Source organism: Elephantulus edwardii, unplaced genomic scaffold (assembly GCF_000299155.1).
Source record: "Elephantulus edwardii isolate Elephantulus edwardi_28Jun2011 unplaced genomic scaffold, EleEdw1.0 scaffold00496, whole genome shotgun sequence".
In the NCBI taxonomy this organism is placed as follows: domain Eukaryota; kingdom Metazoa; phylum Chordata; class Mammalia; order Macroscelidea; family Macroscelididae; genus Elephantulus; species Elephantulus edwardii.
The window spans coordinates 299,801-321,802 of record NW_006400246.1 but is presented as its reverse complement, the minus strand read 5'-3'; the positions used below and the strand labels follow the sequence as shown (position 1 = coordinate 321,802).

The following is a 22,002-nucleotide window of genomic DNA, read 5'->3' as shown; positions in this document are numbered from 1 at the left end:
TTCGGCTTCGAGGGGTGGGGTACCGGTGTGAAGGAAGAGGTGCCGGGGCGAGGGGTGAAGGATGGAGTGCAGGTGTGTGAGCGGTGGGAGCACCGCTGTGAGGGGTGGGCGTGCCAGCCAGAAGGGCGAGGAGTTGGAATGCAGGCTGCGGTGAGGAGTGGGGTGCAGGCACGAACGTGAGGAGGGACGGATGTGAGGTCTTGGGGTGAGAGTTCAGTACTGAGATGAAGGTGCCCTGGGAGGGATAGTGATGCTGGGGTTGAGGGGTGAGGGTACCAGTGCAGGGAACTTTGCCTGCAGGGATGAGGGGGTGAGGGGTGCTGGGATGAGTGATGGGGACCCCGGGGAAGGGAGAGCGAGCCAGTGTGCATGACAGGAGTGGGGTGTGCCTCTGGGCTTGGGGGACCCGGCTGGAGGGGTGTGCCTCTCTTATCACCCTGTGTCCAGGTGATTCTCGGGGTGACCTGTATGTGAGCCCTCTAAAGCCGCGTGTGACTGTCATCGTGCTGGGGTGTCTGTGCAACAGAGACAGGACAGTGATGGAGGGATAGGAAGGTAATGGAGGATGTCAGAGGGCCAGAATGTTTTCCACGGAGATTGTCTCGTGAGTCGCCTTCTGTGACATGATGAGTGTTGACACGAATGATCGTCAGACCATGTCCTCTGTGTGTGCACTTGGACGAGGAGGGTGGTGGTCGAGTCCATCAAGTGCAGTCAAGCCTTTGGGCTGAGCCATTTGGTCCCTCAGCCACTGTGAGATTCCCTGATAGTCTTTGCTCTCAACTGACACCCTCATCTTTCCTTGTGGCCTCTTAGACACCCTGCAGGCTCTCCAAGCTCAGAATAAACACAGATATGTCCTTTTCCAGAGACTGAAGCACCCACGACAGCCAGAGCCTTGCAAGACTGGATCCTGAAATAAGGAAGATAGATGTGAGCTATCTCCATGGAACGGATGTCCTGGGGGGAGGCAGAGTGTAAGCAGAGAAACAAGCCCATTTTCTGAAGACGTAGCCTCTGAGCTGAAGCCTGAATAAGTGAGAGGAATCCAGGAGGAGGAGGTACCAGACAGATGGCATAGCCAATGCCAGGGATCAAGGTGGGTACCTGGGAGGAGGCCTGGGCTGGGAGATGGAGTGAATGGGATTAAAGTGAGGCCTGTGTTGGGACAGATCATTCAGGGCTTGTGGGGCTTTACCCTGAGAGAGGTGAGAAGTCTTCGAGGAGAGTAATTCTGTGCTGAGAGTTAGCTCTTTGTAGGGTTAGGGTTAGGGTGAGACTGGTACCACCCTAGCTGAGAGGCTCTTACACTGGCGATACTCCATTAGTGCTGCTTTTCAAGGCTTGGTCACGTCTGGTCCAGAGCCTGTGCACAGCCCTGCTTGTAGAACACACTCAGGATGACACACATCTGGAATTCCTTGCCAGTTCACTCGGGTATCTCCTGAACTTGTCCTTTGTAAGGCAGATCTCACTGCCTCACCAGTATGCTCCCATAGCCCTAAAAAGCATCTAAGGGCAGCCTTTGCAAGATGTGCATGGAGTTTAGTTGTCTATATACACTATATACAGACAGTGTTAGCCTAGTGGCAAGAAGCTGCACTGCAATCACAGAGGTGCGTGGTTCGAATCCACCAGATGCTTCGCTGGAGAAGGAGGGACAATCTCCTCGTGTGCCAGTCAGATCTGATTCAGTGGTACACAAGAAAAGAAAGAAGAAGGGGGGAAAAAAAGACAATGTTAGGTAGATCTGGTAGGCAGAGAAAGGGTTACGGTTAGGGTTAGGTCCAGGAGAAGAGCTGGCATGGACGTCTGAAGAGTCCAAGAACTCTAAAGGTGACGCTGACCTTCCGACTGCTGTTGAATCACCTCTGACCCCTAAGCACCCTCCACTGGGTTTCTGAGGCTGTAAATTTTTGTGGAAGAAGACTTTCCATCTTTCTGGCATGCAGTGGCTGGTAGGTTCTCTGTCAGCCTGATGTGTTGTGCACCAATTTATTCTATTATTTTTTTCTGTATTATATTTTATTTTTGGAAGCAAGAGTGACATCCGCTTCCTAAACAACATGCCTCTGGAAACTATGAACTTTGATAAATGTTGATAGTTGTAGAGGGGCTTCAAGTCATGCACAACTCGAAGGCAATCAACAACATGTTTTATTTCATTTACTGTAGTTATTTAATACTCATTATTTTGTTGCTTGTTAACATACATTTATTCACGATTTTATAAATGTATATAAGAATTCTTGTCATATGTTTTATTTATTTAACCTGTTTGTTTAGAGGAGCCCAGGCTGCCCACTGGTTGATGCACTTGGCTGCTCTGCAGGAGAAAAGTGTGGCAGTCAGCTTCTGTAAAGATTTACACCCGTGAAAATCCTTTGGGGTAGTTCACCTTTGGCCTACACAGTTGCCATGAGTTGAAATTAACTTGGAGACAATGGAGTTCTTTTGGGGAGATTTCGCTTACTTTTCTCATGTGTCTGGAAGTTATCTGGGGCCTGGCTGATCTGGGCTGGCCTTGGGTCCATGCTCATTGCATTTCACTCTCAGAGCACATGCAGCAGATTCTCCGTGTGTTGACAGCAGAGATACCAGGGGTGTTAGGCCAGCATGGGACCAACATAGTCAGTTACACCCAGATGCCGTTGACTGAATCAAGTCATGTAACCAGACTCAAAATCAAGAAGGCGAGTCTTCCACATTGCCCTGGCTGAGCTGTTGCTGGGTGCTGTCGAGTCGGTGTCCACTACTCGGCTATCATCTTTAAGGCACAGGACAGGAAGGAGATCAGATCTTTTGTCATGGGTCACTGGGCGTTTTATTTGACAGCACACAACAACAATAATCTTTAAGGGAGCAGATCAGCAGGTCTTTCTCCAAGGACTCTGGACAGGCTTGAACTTCCAGTATTTTGGTTAGCAGCCAAGTCCAGCTCTTAGCCGAGCGTTTACTGAGATGAACCGCAAAATAGGATATATATGATAAGGAGTGATAAATTTTTATCAAATCACAAGAAAAAGGTAATAAAAAAATCCAGGAGATCATTTTTCCATTCATTTTACCAATCTTTTTCTATTTTTCTTTTTCTTGCAGTTTAGACAACTTCAACAAAGTCAACATTTGTGGTCTTGAGTTCTTTGGGAGTAAGGCAGGGCGGTCACAGGGTCAATCCAAAGACTTGCGGTCAGTTTAGGGGAGAGTAATGGAGGTGGGGAGAGATGAGGTCTCTCTGGACTCAGCCTTCACCGATGGGCGCACACCCATGGGGCAGAGGACCAGGGGCGGAGACCCTGTGGAGGATACAAAGGGATTAAAGTTACTCCAGGAAGGAGATTTTAAATCAGACCCTGACGTGGAAACATCTTCTGGGGCAAAAGGCTGTGAGGGCACCAGGCTGCCCAGCAGCGCTGTCAAACAAGAGGTGCTTGGTGTGGAAGAGGAGGGCCCAGTGCCAGATGTGCCAGGAGCAAGTGCAGAGCAGACTCCAAAGCTGGCCCCCTCGCAGGCCCCAGTGACCAGGAAGCAGGCCCTCTCACAGCCCCTGGTAAGCGGGAAGCAGGTGCCCTTGAAGATCCCAGCTAGCGGGAAGCAGGCCCCCTCGCAGGCCCCTTCGGAGGCCCCGGTGGGCGGGAAGCAGGCCCCCTCGCAGGCCCCCACACAGGCCCCGGTGGGCGCGAAGCTCTGCAGGTGCAGCGTATGCGGCAAAGGCTTCAAGCATCGGTCGGCTCTCATCATCCACGAGAGGACACACACCGGGGAGAAGCCGTACCTGTGCGGCGCGTGTGGCAAAGTGTTCCGGTGCCGGTCCAACCTCATCGAGCACCAGCGCATCCACACCGGCGTCAAGCCCTACGAGTGCGCAGAGTGCGGTAAGCTCTTCATCCAGAACTCCACGCTCACGCTCCACCAGCGGACACACAGCGGGGAGAAGCCGTACGCGTGCCGGGAGTGCGGCAAGGCCTTCCGCGGCAGCTCGGACCTGCGCAAGCACCAGCGCATCCACACGGGCGAGAAGCCCTACCAGTGCCCGCAGTGCGGCAAGGCCTTCCGCTGGAGCTCGCCGCTCATCCGCCACCAGCGGACGCACAGCGGGGAGAGGCCGTACCGCTGCGTGGAGTGCGGCAAGGCCTTCGGCCAGAGCTCCACCCTCATCGAGCACCACAAGATCCACACGGGCGAGAAGCCCTACGAGTGCCTGTCCTGCGGCAAGGCCTTCAAGGGCAGCTCGGACCTCAGCCAGCACCAGCGCGTCCACACGGGCGAGCGGCCCTACGCGTGCGCCGAGTGTGGCCGCACCTTCATGTGGAAGACGGCCCTGGTCACCCACCAGCGGACGCACAGCGGGGAGAGGCCGTACGCGTGCGGCCGGTGCGGGAAGGCCTTCGTGCAGAGCTCGCAGCTCAGCCAGCACCAGCGCAGCCACACGGGCGAGAAGCCCTACGAGTGCGCCGCGTGCGGCAAGGCCTTCAGCGTGAGTGCCTACCTGGTGGAGCACCAGCGCATCCACACGGGCGAGAAGCCCTACATCTGCCTGGAGTGCGGCAAGGGCTTCGTCCAGCGCTCACACCTCTCCCAGCACCAGCGCATCCACACGGGCGAGAAGCCCTACTCGTGTGGCGTGTGCGGCAAGGCCTTCCGCTACAGCTCCTACCTCCTCCAGCACCAGAAGCTGCACACCAGGACCTAGCCCGTGGGAGAGCTGCCTCTCCCTCCTCCCTGATGCCAGCTCCCTGGTTCTCCCCGTTTCCCTCTTTACCAGGCCTCACGCGCCTCCCTGGCCCCTTTCCACTCTTCATTTTTATGTTTAATACTCCTATCGATACGCTCTATTTTGAACATACTGTGGCTTAGGTAAAAACTTAAAAAACAAACTCATTTTCCGTATTACAGAGCATTGCTTACAGCTCATTGCTATATTACTGACACACCATGAAGTTCACTCTCTTACGGTGCACATAAGGGGTTTATAGTAGAGTCACAGAATTGTCAGTTAATATCATCTCGTTCCTGAATATTTCTGTTGATAAGGAATGTCACATTCACTGGCAGTCACTCCCTGCTCATCTATTTCCTGGCACTATGAATTTCCCTGCTCTGGAGATTTCATGTACACGGCCCCACCCCCGGTTTTCTCTTTCAGGAGCTCTTTCCTTGTGGAGACCTGTCTCACCACTCTGTCTCGCTCTGGCCGGGGCTGTGATCTGCGGGCAGCTCTGGTTGCTGTCCTGTCTTTGATTCTGCATGTAGCCCCACCTCATCCTGCGGAAGGCACAAACCCCAGAAGGTTCACCTCTAATATCTGTCACAATAAGCCAGGCTTCGTGGCGTCACTTTTGTGCCCAAGGCAATCTCTGACGGGGATCAGTTAATCCAAATTACCAGCTCTACCCTTTTCTGTGCCACTGTGAGGTTTTTGTCCAGGGATTCCTGATTCTCCAGTCCTGAGCCTTCTGCCAAGTCCAACTCCATGCCACCAACACCTCCCATATTTCTTCTGACACCCCCTTCCACCCACCAGTAAAGGGAGAGACCCAGACTTGTGTGTCTAGAATATCACTTGTGTGAGCTATCTTTCTTATTTTTGCTACCTGGTGAAGCTGGGCCCTGTTCAAATGTCCCATTTGGGTCTAGAGAGTCTAATTGTCTCCGTTTCCACAAATGTCATGACTTCAACCAAGTAAAACCCTATTAGCTTGCATTTGTGGAGATCAGAATTCCATAATGGATCTCTTGGGTGCCAGCACAGCTGCCGCTCTGGAAGTTCCTGGGGAGAATCCGTTCCCTTGCCCTTTCCAGCTCGTAGAAGCTGATGGCATTTGTGGGTTCGAGATCCCATGTTGCTTCAGTCTCTGCTTCCCTCATCACATCTCTTTTCTCTCTTTCGCCCCATTATTTCTGAGAACGTGTGATTACACTGAGTAATCTGAGTTAATCTCCCCATGGCGAGATTATGGGCATGCTTCAGAGATTTGGCAGTTCGCACAGTACAGTGAATATTGCAATAAAGTGAGTCCTAGAGGGGTTTTTGGTGTGGGGGTTGTTTTTTTTTTCCTTTCCCAGTGCATGTAGAAGTTAGGTGGACAAGATACTGTTATCTGTTTAAGGGGCTCTGGTAACTGGGTTAAGCACTGGATACCAACCCAGAGGCTGGCAGTTCACGCTTCGCTGCTGTTCCACGAGAGAACAAAGCGAGACAGTTTGTTTTCATAAAGATTCACAGCCAAAGATGTGTTCTGTGCTGGGTCACAGGAAAGAGAGAAGAACGGTGAGAAGGACCTCACCACTACCAAGAAAAGAGAGTGTGTCTCACTCTTAGAACCTCCCAGGTCTAGAAAAAGACTGATGCCGAGACATGTCCAAGGAACCAGGAAAGCAGAAGCTGCAGAGACTTTCCTCCAGAGCCAACAGTTAGAAATAGCCTCCTCAACTACGAGAGGATTAATTTCTACTTGTTAAAACCTTAAAGGGAAGGGAGCTCTTGTGGCCTAGGGGCAGCACTGTAATCCCAGAGGTACATGGTTCGAATCCACCAGATGCTTTGCTGGAGAAGGAGAGGCAATCTCCTCCAAACACATACACAATAAAAAGTTAAAAAGAAAACCTTAAAGGGAAGATACACAGCCTTAGAAACCTCAGGGGACAGTTTCTGCTCCGTCCTACAGATTTCCTTGATGGCAGCGGGCTTGTTTTCTGTGGTCTGGAAAGTGTGTAACACCTCAGCCTGTGGCTGTGGAGTTGACTCAGTGCTAAGAAGCCTCCACATTTCCAAGGTTGTGAATCTTACAGGATGAGATGGCCAGTCTTGCTTCTGCAGAGACGCTGGTAGATTCGAACCACCAACCTTTCAGTTAGCAGTGCAATTACATAATGCACAGTTCCCTCCCACTCCCCGCCACCTGGAGTGTGCAGTAGCATTGTGACAAACTTTGAAAGATTGTGTGAATTGTCAAAATTACACCACTGACATGAAGTATGCATGGGCTGTTGGGAAAATTAGGTTGACGGTTTGTTTGACACGAGGTTCCCACAACCTTCAGTTAGTAAAAGCATTAGCTGCTAAACAGTAAAACGAGGTGTGTCTCGATTTCTTACGGATGAGGTTTTATACCATGTGGTCTTGTGAGTGGTGTCAGGAGAGACGACACAGGGAGTGGGGGCCCTAAGACCAGGCGGCTTTGGCTTTTGATGTTGTTCGAAGAGAGAGGGAAAGGATTACCCTAAGGTTAGAAGATACAGATGGATCCAGTAACCACTGCTGACCCCTGAAGGGGCTCAGAGCAGAGGCTTCTGGACAGAGCTGGAGAGAAATGACCAGCATGCTGGCCGTGAGGGACCACAAGGATTCGTGAGACCATGGCCCTCAGTAACCCTCTGAGCCTGAAGCTAAACTTACCTCTATGACTCAGCTTTCAAGCAACAGACAAGCTTATAAAGTGGCCAGTCACTCACGGCACAGACTGCTCAGAACCACCACTGGCAAAAGGTCAAGTTTCCCAGGGAGAAAGGAGAAGGCAGGAAGGGATGAGATGGAAGGATGAAGGGCAATGAGAGTCACAGGAAGGGAGTGGGGAAAGTGTGGTTATAACGCAGGGACCGTAATTAGGCCTTGGAACAACATCTGTATGAACGATTGGATGGGAAAGCCTCCTGCTTTGTAAACTTGCACTTAGGCTATTATTAAAGGAGGTTTGGGCACACAGAGGAAGGCAGCCTGAGACGACGGAGGCAGAGAGGAGCATCTGAAACTGTGATGCCAGGAAGGTAGGAAACAACCCCCGCTGCCAGCCTCCAGAACAGTGAGAGACAACTCTTGGGAGGTCCCAGCACTCTAGTTTGTCTTCCTCCACTGTTTGCAAGGGCATATTTATGCCATGGATGAGGTTCTCTACATGTTCCCTTAATGTTCCTTCCATGAGTGTTGTTTTATGCTGTCAAGTCACTTGCGACTCATAACAACCCTATATACAAGAGACCTAAACCCTGCTCGCTCCTGTGCCAACCTTACTGTCTCTGACACACCTACCCCCATTACCCCAGTCATTGAATCAATCCACCTCATAGAGGGTCTTCCCCTCCTGCGCTGTCCCTCCACCCTACCAAGCATAATGTCCCTCTCCAAGGACCAGTCCCTCCTTGCAACATGTCCAAAGTATGTTAGACGGAGCCTCAGAATCCTTGCCTCCACGGAGCAGCCTAGCTTCACCCTCTCCAGGATGAACCTGTTTGTTCTCCTAGCAGTCTGTGGTATGTTCAATACTCTTCTCCAGCACCAACTTTAAGTGACTTTTTTGTATATGATGGGAGGCATGGCCCCTATTTTAGTTTTTCTCCAATTGTACCAGCACAACTTAGTACAGTAACTAGCTCTTTTCCTATTTAAATGGATAAGCAGATACATATTTACTATATTAAGCCATCTGACTTTTGGCAATGTTACAGTAACCCTCTACCTGAAAAAGACAAATACAGGAAGGCTGTTGACATCACCGCACACCCTGTGTATAAAGCATAGCTGCTGGGCACGGTAGTGAGTTCTGTGGCCTCTCTTTCCACGTGCCTTCCGGATGGGTTCAAACCCCCAACTTTTTGCTTGGTAGTGAAATGCTCAGTCACTGGCACCATCCAGGAACTCCTGTGAAGTGTTTATAAAGTAAAACCGTTATGTGTTAACGTTGTTGACTCCCAGAACTTAAAGGAAGGAAGTCTTCACACTGGAGCTAAGGAAAAATATGCACCGTGTGTTTCATCTTTGAATTAGAGCTGGATTTCTGGATACTCATTCATTACATTCTAAGTACATTTTGGGAGGAGAAGAGGAAAAAAGAAATAAAAACCCCAAACCTGTGGTTGATTACAAGACAGAGACAACAGAGTGTCTTTGAAAAAAATCACTTGTTTTAAAACTTAACTCCTGCCTTGGCAAAAGCGAAACTGAGTTGTGCCAGCGGGACTGACTCCTGCTGTGGGCCTCTCCTGCCTCCCGGTGGACACCAGCTCACCCTGCATGAGGGAGAATAAGTAGCGGCTGTTCCCACGGGAAGGTGGTGTGGGGCACAGCCATTTCGGACTGAGGGGCTCCTGTGACAGGGACGACTGCCCCATGGGGTTTTCTAGGCTGTGGTCTTATGGGAGTTACTAGGCGCTGTACCACCAGCACACCTTTCTGGAAGGATGGGGGGCGCCAAGTGCCGCTGTCTGTGACGCTGTGTAACAAGGAGGGTGGAACCAAAGCTCTTCACACCTGACCTGAAGGCAGCAGGGGCTGGTGTCCCCACTGGGCAGAAGGGAGCCCCCTTCCCAAGGATCTGGTTCCACAGCCCCTCTCCCCATTCCATGGATTCCTGCTTACTACCCCATGAGAACCAAGCAGTTGTGCAGGGTCTGCTGCACTCACGTCTCCCCAGGCGTGGGCCCTCTGTGCTGGGTCAGGGCTGGTTCGACTGACCACTTGGTGATGGGCTCAACACTGGGCGGGCTGCTTCCACCCATAAGCCGGTGGGTGGTAGAGGGCTGGCTTCATGGATGCTGTGGACAGCAGCTACACACTGACCACAGACTGACAGGGAGGGGAGGACGCTCTGTGAGCACGGACTGCAGAATGACCGGTGGAGGTGGACAATCTGTGGGCAGCAGCCGCAGAATGACTGATGGGGAAGGATGCTCTATGAGCATAGCCTGCAGACTGACCAGTGGAAGTGGACTATCTGTGGGCAGTGGCTGCAGACTGACTAATAGGGATGAATGATCTATGGACACGGGCTGCAGACTGACCAGTGGAAGTGGACAATCTGTGGGCAGCAGCTGCAGATTGACCAGTAGGGATGGACGCTCTGTGGACACAGGCTGCAGACTGATCAGTAGGGATGGATGCTCTGTGGACACGGGCTGCAGACTGACCAGTGGAAGCGGACGATCTGTGGGCAGCAGCTGCAGACTGACTGGTGTGTGTGGACTGGACGTGCTGTCCACTCACTGGTGTGAGCCCACAGCGCTCGGTCAGGTGGACGCTGGACGTCGACCTCGCTGCATTTGTTCCCGTGTAAGACTTCTTTCCACAGTGCACCCATTGGTGGAACATAAGGGTCCAATTGGGAGCAGAGGACTGGGCTTAGGGCCACCCGCCCATGTGGCTCCGTGTGGCTCTGCTGGTGCGGGATGAGCAGAGGGGCCACCGAAGGCCAGGGTCCCGCGCCCTCAGGCACTGGGCGGGTTTGGCGATCGCGTGGGGGTCCTCTCCTGTGTGCACTGCTGGACCTAGCCCCAGAGGAAGCCTCTCCACTCTCCCTGTTTTCCGGGGGGTGGGAGGGCACCTGGCACTGGCCACACTGTAATCCCTCTTGGTGGTCATGCTCTCTGGCGCCTGCGGCCATGGGACGTGACAATGGACCATGCAGAGGGGCTCCAGAGAAACGTCCAGGACATCCTGCAGGCTCTTCCCACTCTGGCTGCAGCCCGGGAGTCTGGTCCCTGAGCCCCCATGGCCTCTGTCCACGAGGTGAAGGGTCTTCCTCAGCAGAGTGCACCAGTCCTGCTCCTGAGGCCCCTCACCACCTGTCCATGAGGTGAAGTAACATCTGGAGAGGCAAGGGCAGCCTGGTCCCCGCTAAGAATCTGAGAAACAAGCCTCGGCGCTTGGGCCGCTCAACGTGCCTGGTTTGCTGTGCAGGGACCCGGAGGAGGATCAGGAGAGGCCTGCCAGGATCGTGTGGACATGAGCTTCCAGACAGGCTCTCCTAAATGACAGAGGGACCAGGTCTGAGCAGCATCCCAGGCGTGTATCCACTGAGTGCCAGTAACACCCCTTCCTCCTCCCATGGTGATGCCCAAACCAGTGTCTAGACACAGCCACGTGGGGCGGCACAGCCACTTGCTATGGAATGCCGTGGACCTCCACGAATGATAGCTGGTGGTACAGGTTAAAGGCACTGGGGTGTTTTGAGAAGGCCAGTCGGAACCCAAGAGCTGCCCAGGGCAGAAAGGGCTGGTGTTTGCACCTGTACGGTGGACAGCCTTGGACACTGGAGCAGCTCTGCTCTGTCCCGTTACCGCAGGAGTCAGAATCAACCCCAGCACAGGAGGCTGGATTCTGCAGGTCTTCGTCCCAGGCCTGGGGTGGGGATGATGCTGGTGGAGAGGGAGGTTGAACACCTGTCTGTGACCTGTGAGCCAAGACTCAACACAATGGCTCAGATACTGAAAACAAGTTCTGCATGCTTAGACTGACACAACTTTTGCCACAATCATGGTATTTTCCAGAAATGCAATAGCGTCTGTTGAGTTTCCAAGGGTTTGTCCTGTGAAGGCCCTTCCTAGTATTTCTGTTGAAGGCTGAGCCTCCGGTGAAACTGGGTTTCCGGGTGCACGTTGACAGCATCGATGCATCACACACCTCTGCTATAAATTATTTATTCTGCTTTAGAAAATAGGGCCATAAGCTGATATTTACATTAGGCAGGTCACAGGGCCTGTGCACTCATGGTAGCATAACAAAGAATACTACAAAATATCCGTTCTGAGAGGGGTACTGAGTCCCAGCCTGCCTAGAGACATCCTGGGAAAGGCCTGGCCACCTGCATTCGGGAGCTCCTGGCCTCCAGCACCCTGGGAGCTGGGTCCTACCCTTTAAGACACTGGTCATCCCGTGGCTCTTGGTCCCATCCTGTATGACCTGGATCACTGTCCTATACGACACAGGTCACTGTCCAGTAAGGCATGGGTCACCTTCTTGTAACACAGGGGTCTTCCTCCTGTAACACGTCACTGTCCTGTACCGTGTCAGTCCCCGGAACTTGCAATTCATGACTCTGGCTATTGGTCTGGGGAGGGGAAGTTCTGTGTTTCTCAAACAAGGCCTCCTCAGAAACTGCTGGGCCTCCCGTCTCTACACGGCGGCCTGTCCCTACGATGTGGACTCCCTGATGTCCAGCAGCAGGGCTCTGTCTGCAGGCAGCTCTTCCGTGTCAGGCAGGAGCTTCTCCTGCATCACCTTGTGGACCTCCAGCACCGCCAGGGGCCTGCTGGCCGGAGGTACAGAACCATCCCCGGGGTAGGGGAAATGGAGGGGAGGTGCCCCCCCACCATCCATGGGGCTCTCTCCGGGGTACGGGAATGACAAAGGGTGTGGACCCTCACCACCTGCAGGGCTGTACCCAGGATGAGGGAGTGGGTTCTGGAGAGAGGGTGCACCCCTTCCTGCTGCGGGGCTGTTCCCGGGGTGCGGGAACGGGAGGGGGGGTGAGCCCCCACTATCCACCGGTCTGTCCATGGGATGAGGGAACTGAAGAGTGTGTGGCGCCCCACTGTCTGCGGGGCTGTCCCGGGGATGGGTGAACGGGATGGGGTGCGCCCCCTCACTGTCTGCGGGGTCCTGGTGATGGGTGAACGGGATGGGGTGCGCCCCCCCACTGTCTGTGGGGCTGTCCCGGGGATGGGTGAACGGGATGGGGTGCGCCCCCCCACTGTCTGCGGGGCTGTCCCGGGGATGGGTGAACGGGATGGGGTGCGCCCCCCCACCGTCTGCGGGGCTGTCCCGGGGATGGGTGAACGGGATGGGGGGTGCACCACCACAGTCTGACGGACTGTCCCTGGGGATTGGGCTCTGGAGGGGGTGTGTGCCCCCACCACTCACAGCACTGCCCCCGGGGTACTGATTGTCCACAGGGCTGTCCGTGGAGCACGGGCCCCCGAGGGGCTGTGCACCCCGGCTGCGCCCTCGCCCTCGCCCGCGCCCCCGCCCACGCGGCCCCTCGCGGGTGTGGACGACCTGGTGGCGGATGAGGTGTGAGCTCTGGACGAAGCCCTTGCCGCACTGGCCGCAGCGGAAGGGCTTGTCGTCCTGCACGCCCAGGCTCTGCGTCCACTCGCGCCGGGCCAGCGCGGCCGCGTGCTGGAGCAGCAGCCGCTGGCGGCACTCGTAGGCCTTCTCGCCCTCGTGCTTGCGCTGGTGCTGGGCCAGCGACGAGCTGTGGCGGAAGCCCTTGCCGCAGTGGTTGCACTCGTAGGGCCGCTCCTCGGTGTGCGTCCGCAGGTGCAGGAAGAGGCAGGTGGTGCGCGAGAAGGCCTTGCCGCACACGCTGCAGGCGTAGGGCCGCTCGCCCGTGTGCGTGCGCCGGTGGCGGCCCAGCGACGAGTTCTGGTTGAAGGTGCGGCCGCAGTGCTGGCAGGTGTAGGGCCGCTCGCCCGTATGGATGCGCCGGTGCACCGTCAGGTGCGTGCTGTGGCAGAAGGCCTTGCCGCAGTCGGCGCACTTGTAGGGCTTGTCGCCGGTGTGGATGCGCGCGTGCTGCACCAGCGACGAGTTCTGGCTGAAGGCCTTGCCGCACTCCTTGCAGGCGTAGGGCCGCTCGCCGGTGTGGATACGCCGGTGCACCGTCAGGTGCGCGTTGTGGTTGAAGGCCTTGCCGCAGTCGGGGCAGTAGAAGGGCTTGCGCTGCAGCTGCAGCTGCATCTTGGCCAGCTGCAAGATGTCCACGCCGGGGTCGAGGGCCAAGTCACAGTCGGGATCGGGGGCTGCGTTCCCCGAGGAGCTGCCGTCGGGAGCGCACGGGCGGCTTTCTGCCGGCATCTCCTCCGATGGACTCGGGGCTGAGCTGGGGATGCCTTCACCCCCTCGTCCCGGGCTCCCGTCGGATGCGCCCTGGTCCTCGCTGGGCTGCTCTCCCATCGCGGCAGGCTGCAGGGGACCCTTCGGGAATCCTGTCCTCTCCGTGACGCTGGGCGACTGGGGGTCACAGAGACCCTTCCTTGGCACCTGGTCTCCAGCTCGGTCCTCCCAGCCTGAAAAAGGCAGAGAACAGTGCGTGGTTGGGGCCGCAGCCGGACATCCCGCCCCCAGCGCCGACCTAGGTGTTCGACATGCGTGACCGGCGCACTGACCTAGGCCTAGATGCCTGTCCTGTCCAGGGGAGACTTTGGACCTGTTGGTAGGTGACAGCAGGGGCCCCTTTCTAAGGCAGCACTAATCTAGGTCAGGGGGTGGTCAGTCCCGTGTGACCCTCAGTTCTTACAGCTGAAGGACTTTGTAAAGTGCTTGGAAAGGCCCCGAGTGGTGGTGTCGGAGGCACCGGGTTGACATTAGTCTCCACGTTCCCCTTCTAGAATGTGGACCAAGCCAGTAACGTCCACCCACTCCCTCTTCCAGCCTCTCTAGCAGCTGTGTCAGGTTGGGATGTAGGTGATAACATCTGGAGTTTTAATAAAATGAGACGAATGTGGCTGGTGCCTTTCTCCCGACTTCTCCCTCTCCTGCCTAGAGTCCAGTGTGATGGCTGGAGCTGCTGCAGCCGTCATGTGGTTCTGAGGAAATACAACATAGTCACAGGCCAGTCAATGCTGGCATCACTGAAATGCAGAGCCAGTGTCAGAATTTCTTGCTTTGTGAAAAAGACCTCCCTCTCTTCTGGGTTGTTCTAATTCCCTGTTCTGTTATTTGTAGCTGAATCCATAATCCCTGGTGATAAGAGTAGAATAAAGGTGGGGAACACAGTACAGCGAGTGGGTATACAAAAAACCCGGGGACAAGTTCATGCTTAAAGATGACTTGTGAGAAGGGCACGCTAGATGGCTGGGAGCCAAGGTACCATCTAGAAAGAAAGATGGGATGGGGGGAGTGGGAGGAGGGAATCTGACCACTGGGTAAGCTCAGAGGGAGAAGGGACAGGAGAGAGGCCATGACACGTAGGGGACACTCCAGGTAGAGGAGGAGGACAGGGTCTTTGAGGCCACATGATGGCCGGACACTGCCATCCTGAAAAAGACCACCTGTAAGGCTGGACCTCGGCTGGGACCTGATGCTTGGGTTTCAAGAGACCCCATCTTTCCTGGGACTGAAGAGAGTAGCTCTCTATGCAAAGAATGTGGTAGCCGCGAGCATCTGCTTCTGCTCAGGAGCCTGGGGACATGGGACACGCCTAGTGACCAGTGTGCTGTCCCCCTCCTCTGGGCACTGAGCCTGCACAGGGTACCTGCATGTCACCTCACAGGTCCCCTGTGGACTCTGCTTCATGGCCTTTGCTAAAACACATCTTAGCTGTGATCACAACTACATGTTCATGTTTCCTGGGAGCTGGGCTCAATCTTTAGGCCTGGGCTGACCACCCTCCCTGCAGGGGCTCCAGCCTGATGGAGTCTCACCTGGACAGCATCCCTGGTCACGTCCCTGCTCTGCTGTCCACAGCTCAGCGCCTTGTTCCAGTTGGGAGATGACATCGGGTTTGGGGAGCTCAGGCCCTGAAAAGAGAAAGCGTACACAGGGGTCTTCCCAAGACTCCTTCCCAAGACAAGGGGCCACAGTTGGTGACGTGGAGACAGAGCAGGGCAGGCCGTCCTGTATACACAGAGCCCACGTGGAAGAGCAGAGAAGGCCGCTGCTGGAGCCCGGTCCACACTACCTATCGCCACAGGGAACCGGTCACCAACGGGTGCTGACGCTCTGGTCAAACAGTAAGTTAGGCACTTGGCTACCGACCAAAGGCTCACTGGTTCAAATCCACCATTCACCCTTCAGGAGGATGAAGCTGTGGAACCCCGAGGGGAGTTGTTCTCTGTCCTACAGCTGTCGTGACTTTGTGGGGTGTGGGGATGACTGGGGAGTTCCTCTGTGTCTCACAGTCGTTGTGTCTGTGGAGTTCCTGTCTGTCCCAGAGTTGTGGTGACTCTGTGGTGTGTGATGACTGGGGAGTTCCTCTCTGTCTCACAGCCATCGTGACTTTGTGGAGTGTGCAGAGACATTCAGCTTGTGGCTAAGCAGGCCTTACCCACATCGACGAGATGCCCAAAGGTCTCCAGCATCACATCGCGGTAAAGGGTCCTCTGGGCAGGGTCCAGCTGCCCCCATTCCTCTGGCGTGAAGTTCACGGCCACATCCCGAAAGGTCACTGGCTCCTGAAATGCCACACAAGGTCTCGTCAGCTGGACTGTGTCCATTAGTGGTCTCAGGAGGATGGGGAAGGCTGAGACAGTGTCCTGAGGGAAGGAAGGGGTCAGGAGTCAGGCCCAACTCAACCTCTGCACACAGGCCCAGACCTGACAGGAACACCAGACAATTCAGGCAAGGCCACAGCTGACGCCCTGGTCACGACAGATGGACAGGGCACTCAGCAAGGCCAGCCGAGGATGCTGGCCCGTGCATTTGTAAGCTAAAGAATGGTTCGATTTTTTTTTAAAAAACAAACAATAATAATTCGTACTTGTTTTAATTGTAATTTGGGTGAACATTTATAAAGCAAACTGGTTTTCTATTGGACCATTCCTGTGGATTTTGTCTGATGACTTATTAAAATTACCACAAGGTAGACTGCACTTTTCCGACTTCCTCTCTGTAATTCTCATCTCACTGGCCCTCGGGTCCTGCCCCTTCCTGTCTTCTGGGCCTTGTCCTTGGACACACGCTGCTCTTTTCATCGCATATGGCTGGTTCCTCTGGGGGATGAGAACCTCCCTGGTGTTACTGGTCACTTTAAAAATCTGTCTATTATTTGGCTAAAATCAGCTCAGCCTTGGGAGTGAGTTTTGCTTCAAGTTCAAAGGGTAACTAAGGAGTCCGGTCTTGGGGTTCCACCAATCTTCCTGGGATTGAAACTTGTCCTGTCCAATACGGCAGTAAGGTTTGGGGGCAGCTTAAGCAGAAACGCCAATAACCCTCAGATATAAGCCAAGGCTTGTCTCCTCCTAGAAAAGAGTGCAGACTTGGGCTGGCCAGGCTCACTCATGTCTGTCATGTGGCAGGGTCTCTGTGCACCGGAGGGGACAGGAGCATGTGTGTAAAGGATAGTTGAGGACAAGGGGACACAGCTGTGTCCTTTTGGTTGACTCTGCCAGTCTAAGGAGAGAATCTGGAACACAGGTCAAGTTTTTCTGTGAAAATGTGCCATTCGTATAAGCTGTTATAATACATCTAAAACATGTCCTGTAAAGTGTATCTCCTGGCCTCTCCACACCTGCAGGAAAGAGCGAGGAAAATCAAAGACACAGAGAGACAATTATCTAATAGAGCCCACTAAACTCGACCTCTGAGACCTGAGACCAGAAGCTGATGGGCCTGCCTACCAAGAGTGACCCCTCTAGAAGAAAACATGAGGAGAGGTCCTGGAGAGAAGGGGAGAAGTAACGCAAAACTCAGAATCTGTGTTTAAAAAAGACAAGCCTTACTGGTCCAACAGAGGCTGGGGATCGCTCAGACTGAACTCACCCATGGGTCAGCCGTCAGCCACAGGACAGATGGACAAGGTGAATTACCATACGAGGGAGGGATGCAAACAAAGGACAGCATTTCACAGGAATGGCCCTCAGGAGACGGGGGAAGCAGGAGAAGAGGAGTGTGGTTCTAGGCAGGGAAGACTCTCCGAGTCTCAGACAATGGCAGTACTGGAGCTCAGAGACTCCTGGCTCCAGGTGGTGACAGAGGCACGTGACGAGGAAGTAGCAGCGTCAGGGCCACCGCCGCCAGCCTGCTCCAGGCACACACACCCACAGACACGCCACCCTGCGCCTGGGCGCTCTAAGTGGCAGTGCAGCTGTGGGCTCGCCCCAGCCCGCCCGGCCGGTGCTCGACAGAGCCGGTCCTAAGCATCCCATGCAGATCTGCAGCAGGGGGTTTGTCAGGCTCCCGAGACTTTAATGCAGAAGGTCGTGGAGAGCAAAGCCCCGAGTGCAGAGTCTATACCCTGCAGACCTGGATACAAATGTTTCACTGGGCTTCCTGTGGACTTCATGATGGACTGCGTGGGGACTGCCTGCACATGCGCGGTGTCCCGTCTCACAGAACACACCATGGGTGGCAGTGACACGCACCTGTAATAAAAAATCTACTATACGCATAAAGTGTGCACCAAACGGTGTCTATGGTAACGGGGCAGAGGTGCTGGTGTGGGCAGTTCCCCAATGATGCAGTCACGCTCTGCCTTGTCATCTGATGTGGTCACCCTCTGTTTTGCATAAAAACTATTTTCACATAACAACTTGTCTTTAGAACCTAACCACGTCACTAGGAAGTGAGCATATTCAGAGTATAAAAACCACCAACTGAAGGGAGCTCTGGTGGCCTAGTGGCAAGATGCTGCACTGCAATCCAAGAGATACAAGGTTCAAATACACCAGATGCTCTGCTGGAGAAGGAGGGGGCAATCTCAGATCTGATTTGACGGTACATGTAAAAATAATACAATTTAAAAAAATAACAACCAAAACAAAAAAATCCCAACCAACTGGAAAGAGTCCAAATGAAATTCTAGCACAGAGGAGGGGCATGCAGTGTGGCAGATTCAGTGAGGAAGATGACAATAGTTTGCTCTAACAGCCTTGGAGGAACCTCACCACTGTGAGATGACAGAAACCAGACACCACAGCCCTGGAAGCTCACAACGCAGGTGTGTGCACTCTGAATGCCATCTGCTCTGCGGAGGAGGAAGAGGAGGAAGTGGGTGCCCCGGAGGGACGGGTCATGGACCTGGGGAGCCACGCATCTTCTCTGGGTGGACCGTCAGCAGATTGTACGGCGTGTGCGTTTGGTGGTGCCTGACCAAACTGTACACTTAGGATTTCTGCCCTGTGCTGTACACTGTATTCCAATTCCCCAAACTTCTTAAGGAGGAAAAATGTTAGTAAGTTTACAAACGTTAAAAACACAACAATGAACCCATTGCCATGGGATCAGAACCAACTCCCAGGAAACCCTCCTTAGACTTTCTGCAGCTGTGAATGACCGTCACCTTTCCTAGCACTGCTGGGCTTGGTCAGGAGAGGCTGTGCCCAGACCTCTTCTCTCCACACGTTCATCCACTGCTGACCAGCTCACGTCAGGCACTGGCCCACCTCCTCCTCTCCTCTCTCCTGCTGTCCATGCCCAAGCTTACTGCACTCCTGCTTCAAGCACTTCAAGGGCTACAGAATCAGTACCCCTCAGCTAGACATTCATATCCCCCCACTTTGAGCTTCTATCTCTTGGAGTGGCCTCCAGAGGGCTCCCAGTGATCCCCTTCTCCTGGTTTCACGGCCTGGGGGGCTGACACATGTAACCAAAGGGACATTCTGGGAATGACACAGTGTGACCCTGGAGACCAGGCCATGGAAGGCTCTCTATCTTGGTTCACTCGAGGGGAGGCCAGCTGCCATGCTGTGAGGATACTGCTCCTCTAAACTGTTCCTTCAGTGGTCACAGGGGGAGGAATAGAGGTTTCCTGCCATCCATCCTGAGATGGACGCCAACCAGGCCTCCGGGGATGGCACTCCTAGTGTGACATCTCGATCAGAGTCCAAAGACTGACCAGGTCTTTCTGGATTTGCCAACCACCCAACACTGTGAGGAAAGAAACATATACAGCAGGACTGGTGGGTGGCGCCCATGTGAGGCGACAATCTGTTAAAGAAGGAAAGCAGAACTATTTCCCACTAAAATGAGTGTTATCGTTGCCCTCTCAGGGGTAAAGCTTAGGCTGCTGGACACTGTTGGGTCAGAGCTGACCCACTGCTGACACGCGGTTAGGTTTTCACAGGGGAGGAGACCGCCTGTCTTTCTCCCTCAGAGCAGCTGGTGGGTTCGAACTGCGGGGCTTTGGAATTATAGCACAGTTTCTTCTTACAAGGCCCCCAGAGTTAGAGCACCAGGAAAAACAAAGTCCTCCCAGCTCCCACGCAGGTGTCACTGTTTTCTAGCCCAGCAATGGGCTTAGGGAGCTCTGGTGGCCCAGTGCTAAGAACGTGAACTGCAATCCCAAAGGCGTGCCCACCAGTTGCTGTCAAGGAAGGATGGGCAGTCTCCTCCTGTGAGATTCACTCAGAAAACCTGCTGGAGGGCCAGCTATGGGTCAGTTCCGACTTGACAAAAGCAGCCACGAAGAGAAAGACAGGGAATTCAGGCCCTTCAGCCAGTCCTCGGGAGACAGACAGGCGATCATTCCCGTTAAGATGGACAGCCCTGAGATCTGTAACAGGGTGCTTATGAATACTGGGGTGGTGGGGGGGTAGTTCCAGCCTTGGAAACTTGGTGCAGGCCAGCACCCGGAGGAACCGCCTGTAGAGCAGTGAGTTTGCTTCAAGCTGCATGGGGGAAATCTGCTGCAAAAGCCCTCTGTAAAGTGTGGAAAATATGTCATTTTGAGGCACAACTGACTCAAGCAACTGCTTTATAGCATGTGAAAGCTGGACAAGCCTTTGAATTACATTCAAGAACTGCTGTGATCAATACTGAAGATACCAGACTGGCCAAGGAGCAGAGAAATCTGTCCTGGAAGAAATATAATCCTAATGTTCCTTAGAGGATGGAGGTGACACTTGGCCTCCCGCGCTTTGGAAGCATTATCAGGAGCGGCCAGAGGGGAAGGACATCACTGAGAAGCCGCCAGGGAAGGAAGGGTCAGCCCCTCGTGGAGCAGGATGGACAGATGGGTGCAGGTCCCACGGGGGACGGTGGGGATGGTGTGAGCCGGGGATGGTAGGGACGGTGAGCCAGGGGACAGTGTGAGCTGGGGGACGGTGTGAGGCGGTGACGGTGGGGACAGTGTGAGCTGGCGGGACAGTGTGGACGGTGGGGACAGTGTGAGTTGGGAGACGGTGTGAGCCAGTGACAGTGGGGACAGAGTGAGCTGGGGGACGGTGTGAGTCGGGGACGGTGGGGACAGTGTGCGCTGGGAGGACGGTGTGGACGGTGTAAACAGTGGGAGCTGGGGGACGGTGGGGACAGTGTGAGCTGGCGGGACAATGTGGATGGTGGGGACAGTGTGAGCTGGGGGACGGTGTGAACGGTGGGGACAGTGTGCGCTGGGAGGACGGTGTGGACGGTGGGGACAGAGTGAGCTGGGGGACCGTGTGAGCTGGTGACGGTGGGGACAGAGTGAGCTGGGGGACGGTGTGAGTCGGGGACGGTGGGGACAGTGTGCGCTGGGGGACGGTGTGGACGGTGTAGACAGTGGGAGCTGGGGGACGGTGTGAGGCGGTGACGGTGGGGACAGAGTGAGCTGGGAGGGCGGTGTGGACGGTGTGAGCGGGCAGGTGAGCTGCGAAGCTGGGCTGACCTCCAGCAGTTCCTCCCACTATCTACCTGAGCTCCTTCCCCCGTTCTCTGCACACTCAGGTGTAGTGGCCTCGAGGGAAACCGGACACTACACATGAGACAAACATCCGACCCTGAAAGGTCGTGAAGCCCCTAAAGCAGCCAGCTCCAGACAGGCCCGTCCTCGCGGCCACACCAGCTCCCCGCTGACCCAGCGAGGCCCACGCCGCAGGCCAAGGGTCTGTCCTCGCACTCAGGGGCTGGCCCACCTTGAAGGCGGGAGCTCGGGGCGCTGATACGCGTCCACTGTCCCGGCACAGGGACCCCTTGGGTAGGCACGACAACAGTGGCACTCGTCGCCCTGGCCAGTGACCCCCAGGGTGGATGCCCCTCAGAGTGGGTGACCCCCCCAGGGGTGAATGACCCTCGGGGCAGGTGACTCTCAGGGTGTGTGACCCCCCCGGGCTGGGTGACCCCTGGGGCGGGTAACTCTCAGGGTGGGTGATCCCCGGGCTGGGTGATCCTTAGGATAGGTGCCCCTGGGCTAGGTGCCCCCCTGTGCTGGGTGCCCCCCGGGGTGGGTGACCCTCGGGATAGGTGCCCCTGGGCTGGGTGCCCCCTCTTGGGTTGGGTGTCCCTCGGGCTGGGTGACCCCCCTAGGCTGGGTGACCCTCAGTATAGGTGCCCCTGGGCTGGGTAACCTCTGGGCTGGGTGACCCCTGGGCTGGGTGACCCCACCAGGCTGGGTGACCCTGGGGATAGGTGCCCCTGGGCTGGGTGCCTCCCGGGGTGGGTGTCCCTCGGGCTGGGTGACCCCCCCACCAGGCTGGGTGACCCTCGGGATAGGTGCCCCTGGGCTGGGTGACCCCTCTCGGGTTGGGTGTCCCTCGGCCTGGGTGACTCCCCAGGCTAGGTGACCCTCGGGATAGGTGCCCCCGGGCTGGGTGACCCCTCTCGGGGTGAGTGTCCCCTCGGGCTGGGTGACCCCTCTCGGGGTGAGTGTCCCCTCG

General features: G+C 55.2%; 1 protein-coding gene across 1 annotated transcript in view; it reads right to left on the bottom strand.

Moving 5' to 3' along the window:
- The window catches only part of LOC102857278, a 36,283-nt gene that overhangs the window by 13,364 nt on the left and 917 nt on the right, over window positions 1-22,002 (bottom strand). The window contains exons 3-10 of the mRNA XM_006903035.1: window positions 21,167-21,353; window positions 15,762-15,969; window positions 15,139-15,234; window positions 11,910-13,782; window positions 10,394-10,580; window positions 3,776-4,537; window positions 3,359-3,687; window positions 24-145 (exon numbers count right to left, since the gene is read on the bottom strand). Coding sequence (XP_006903097.1) covers window positions 24-145; window positions 3,359-3,687; window positions 3,776-4,537; window positions 10,394-10,580; window positions 11,910-13,782; window positions 15,139-15,234; window positions 15,762-15,969; window positions 21,167-21,353 — 3,764 coding nt within the window. The remainder of the gene's footprint in view (window positions 1-23; window positions 146-3,358; window positions 3,688-3,775; window positions 4,538-10,393; window positions 10,581-11,909; window positions 13,783-15,138; window positions 15,235-15,761; window positions 15,970-21,166; window positions 21,354-22,002) is intronic.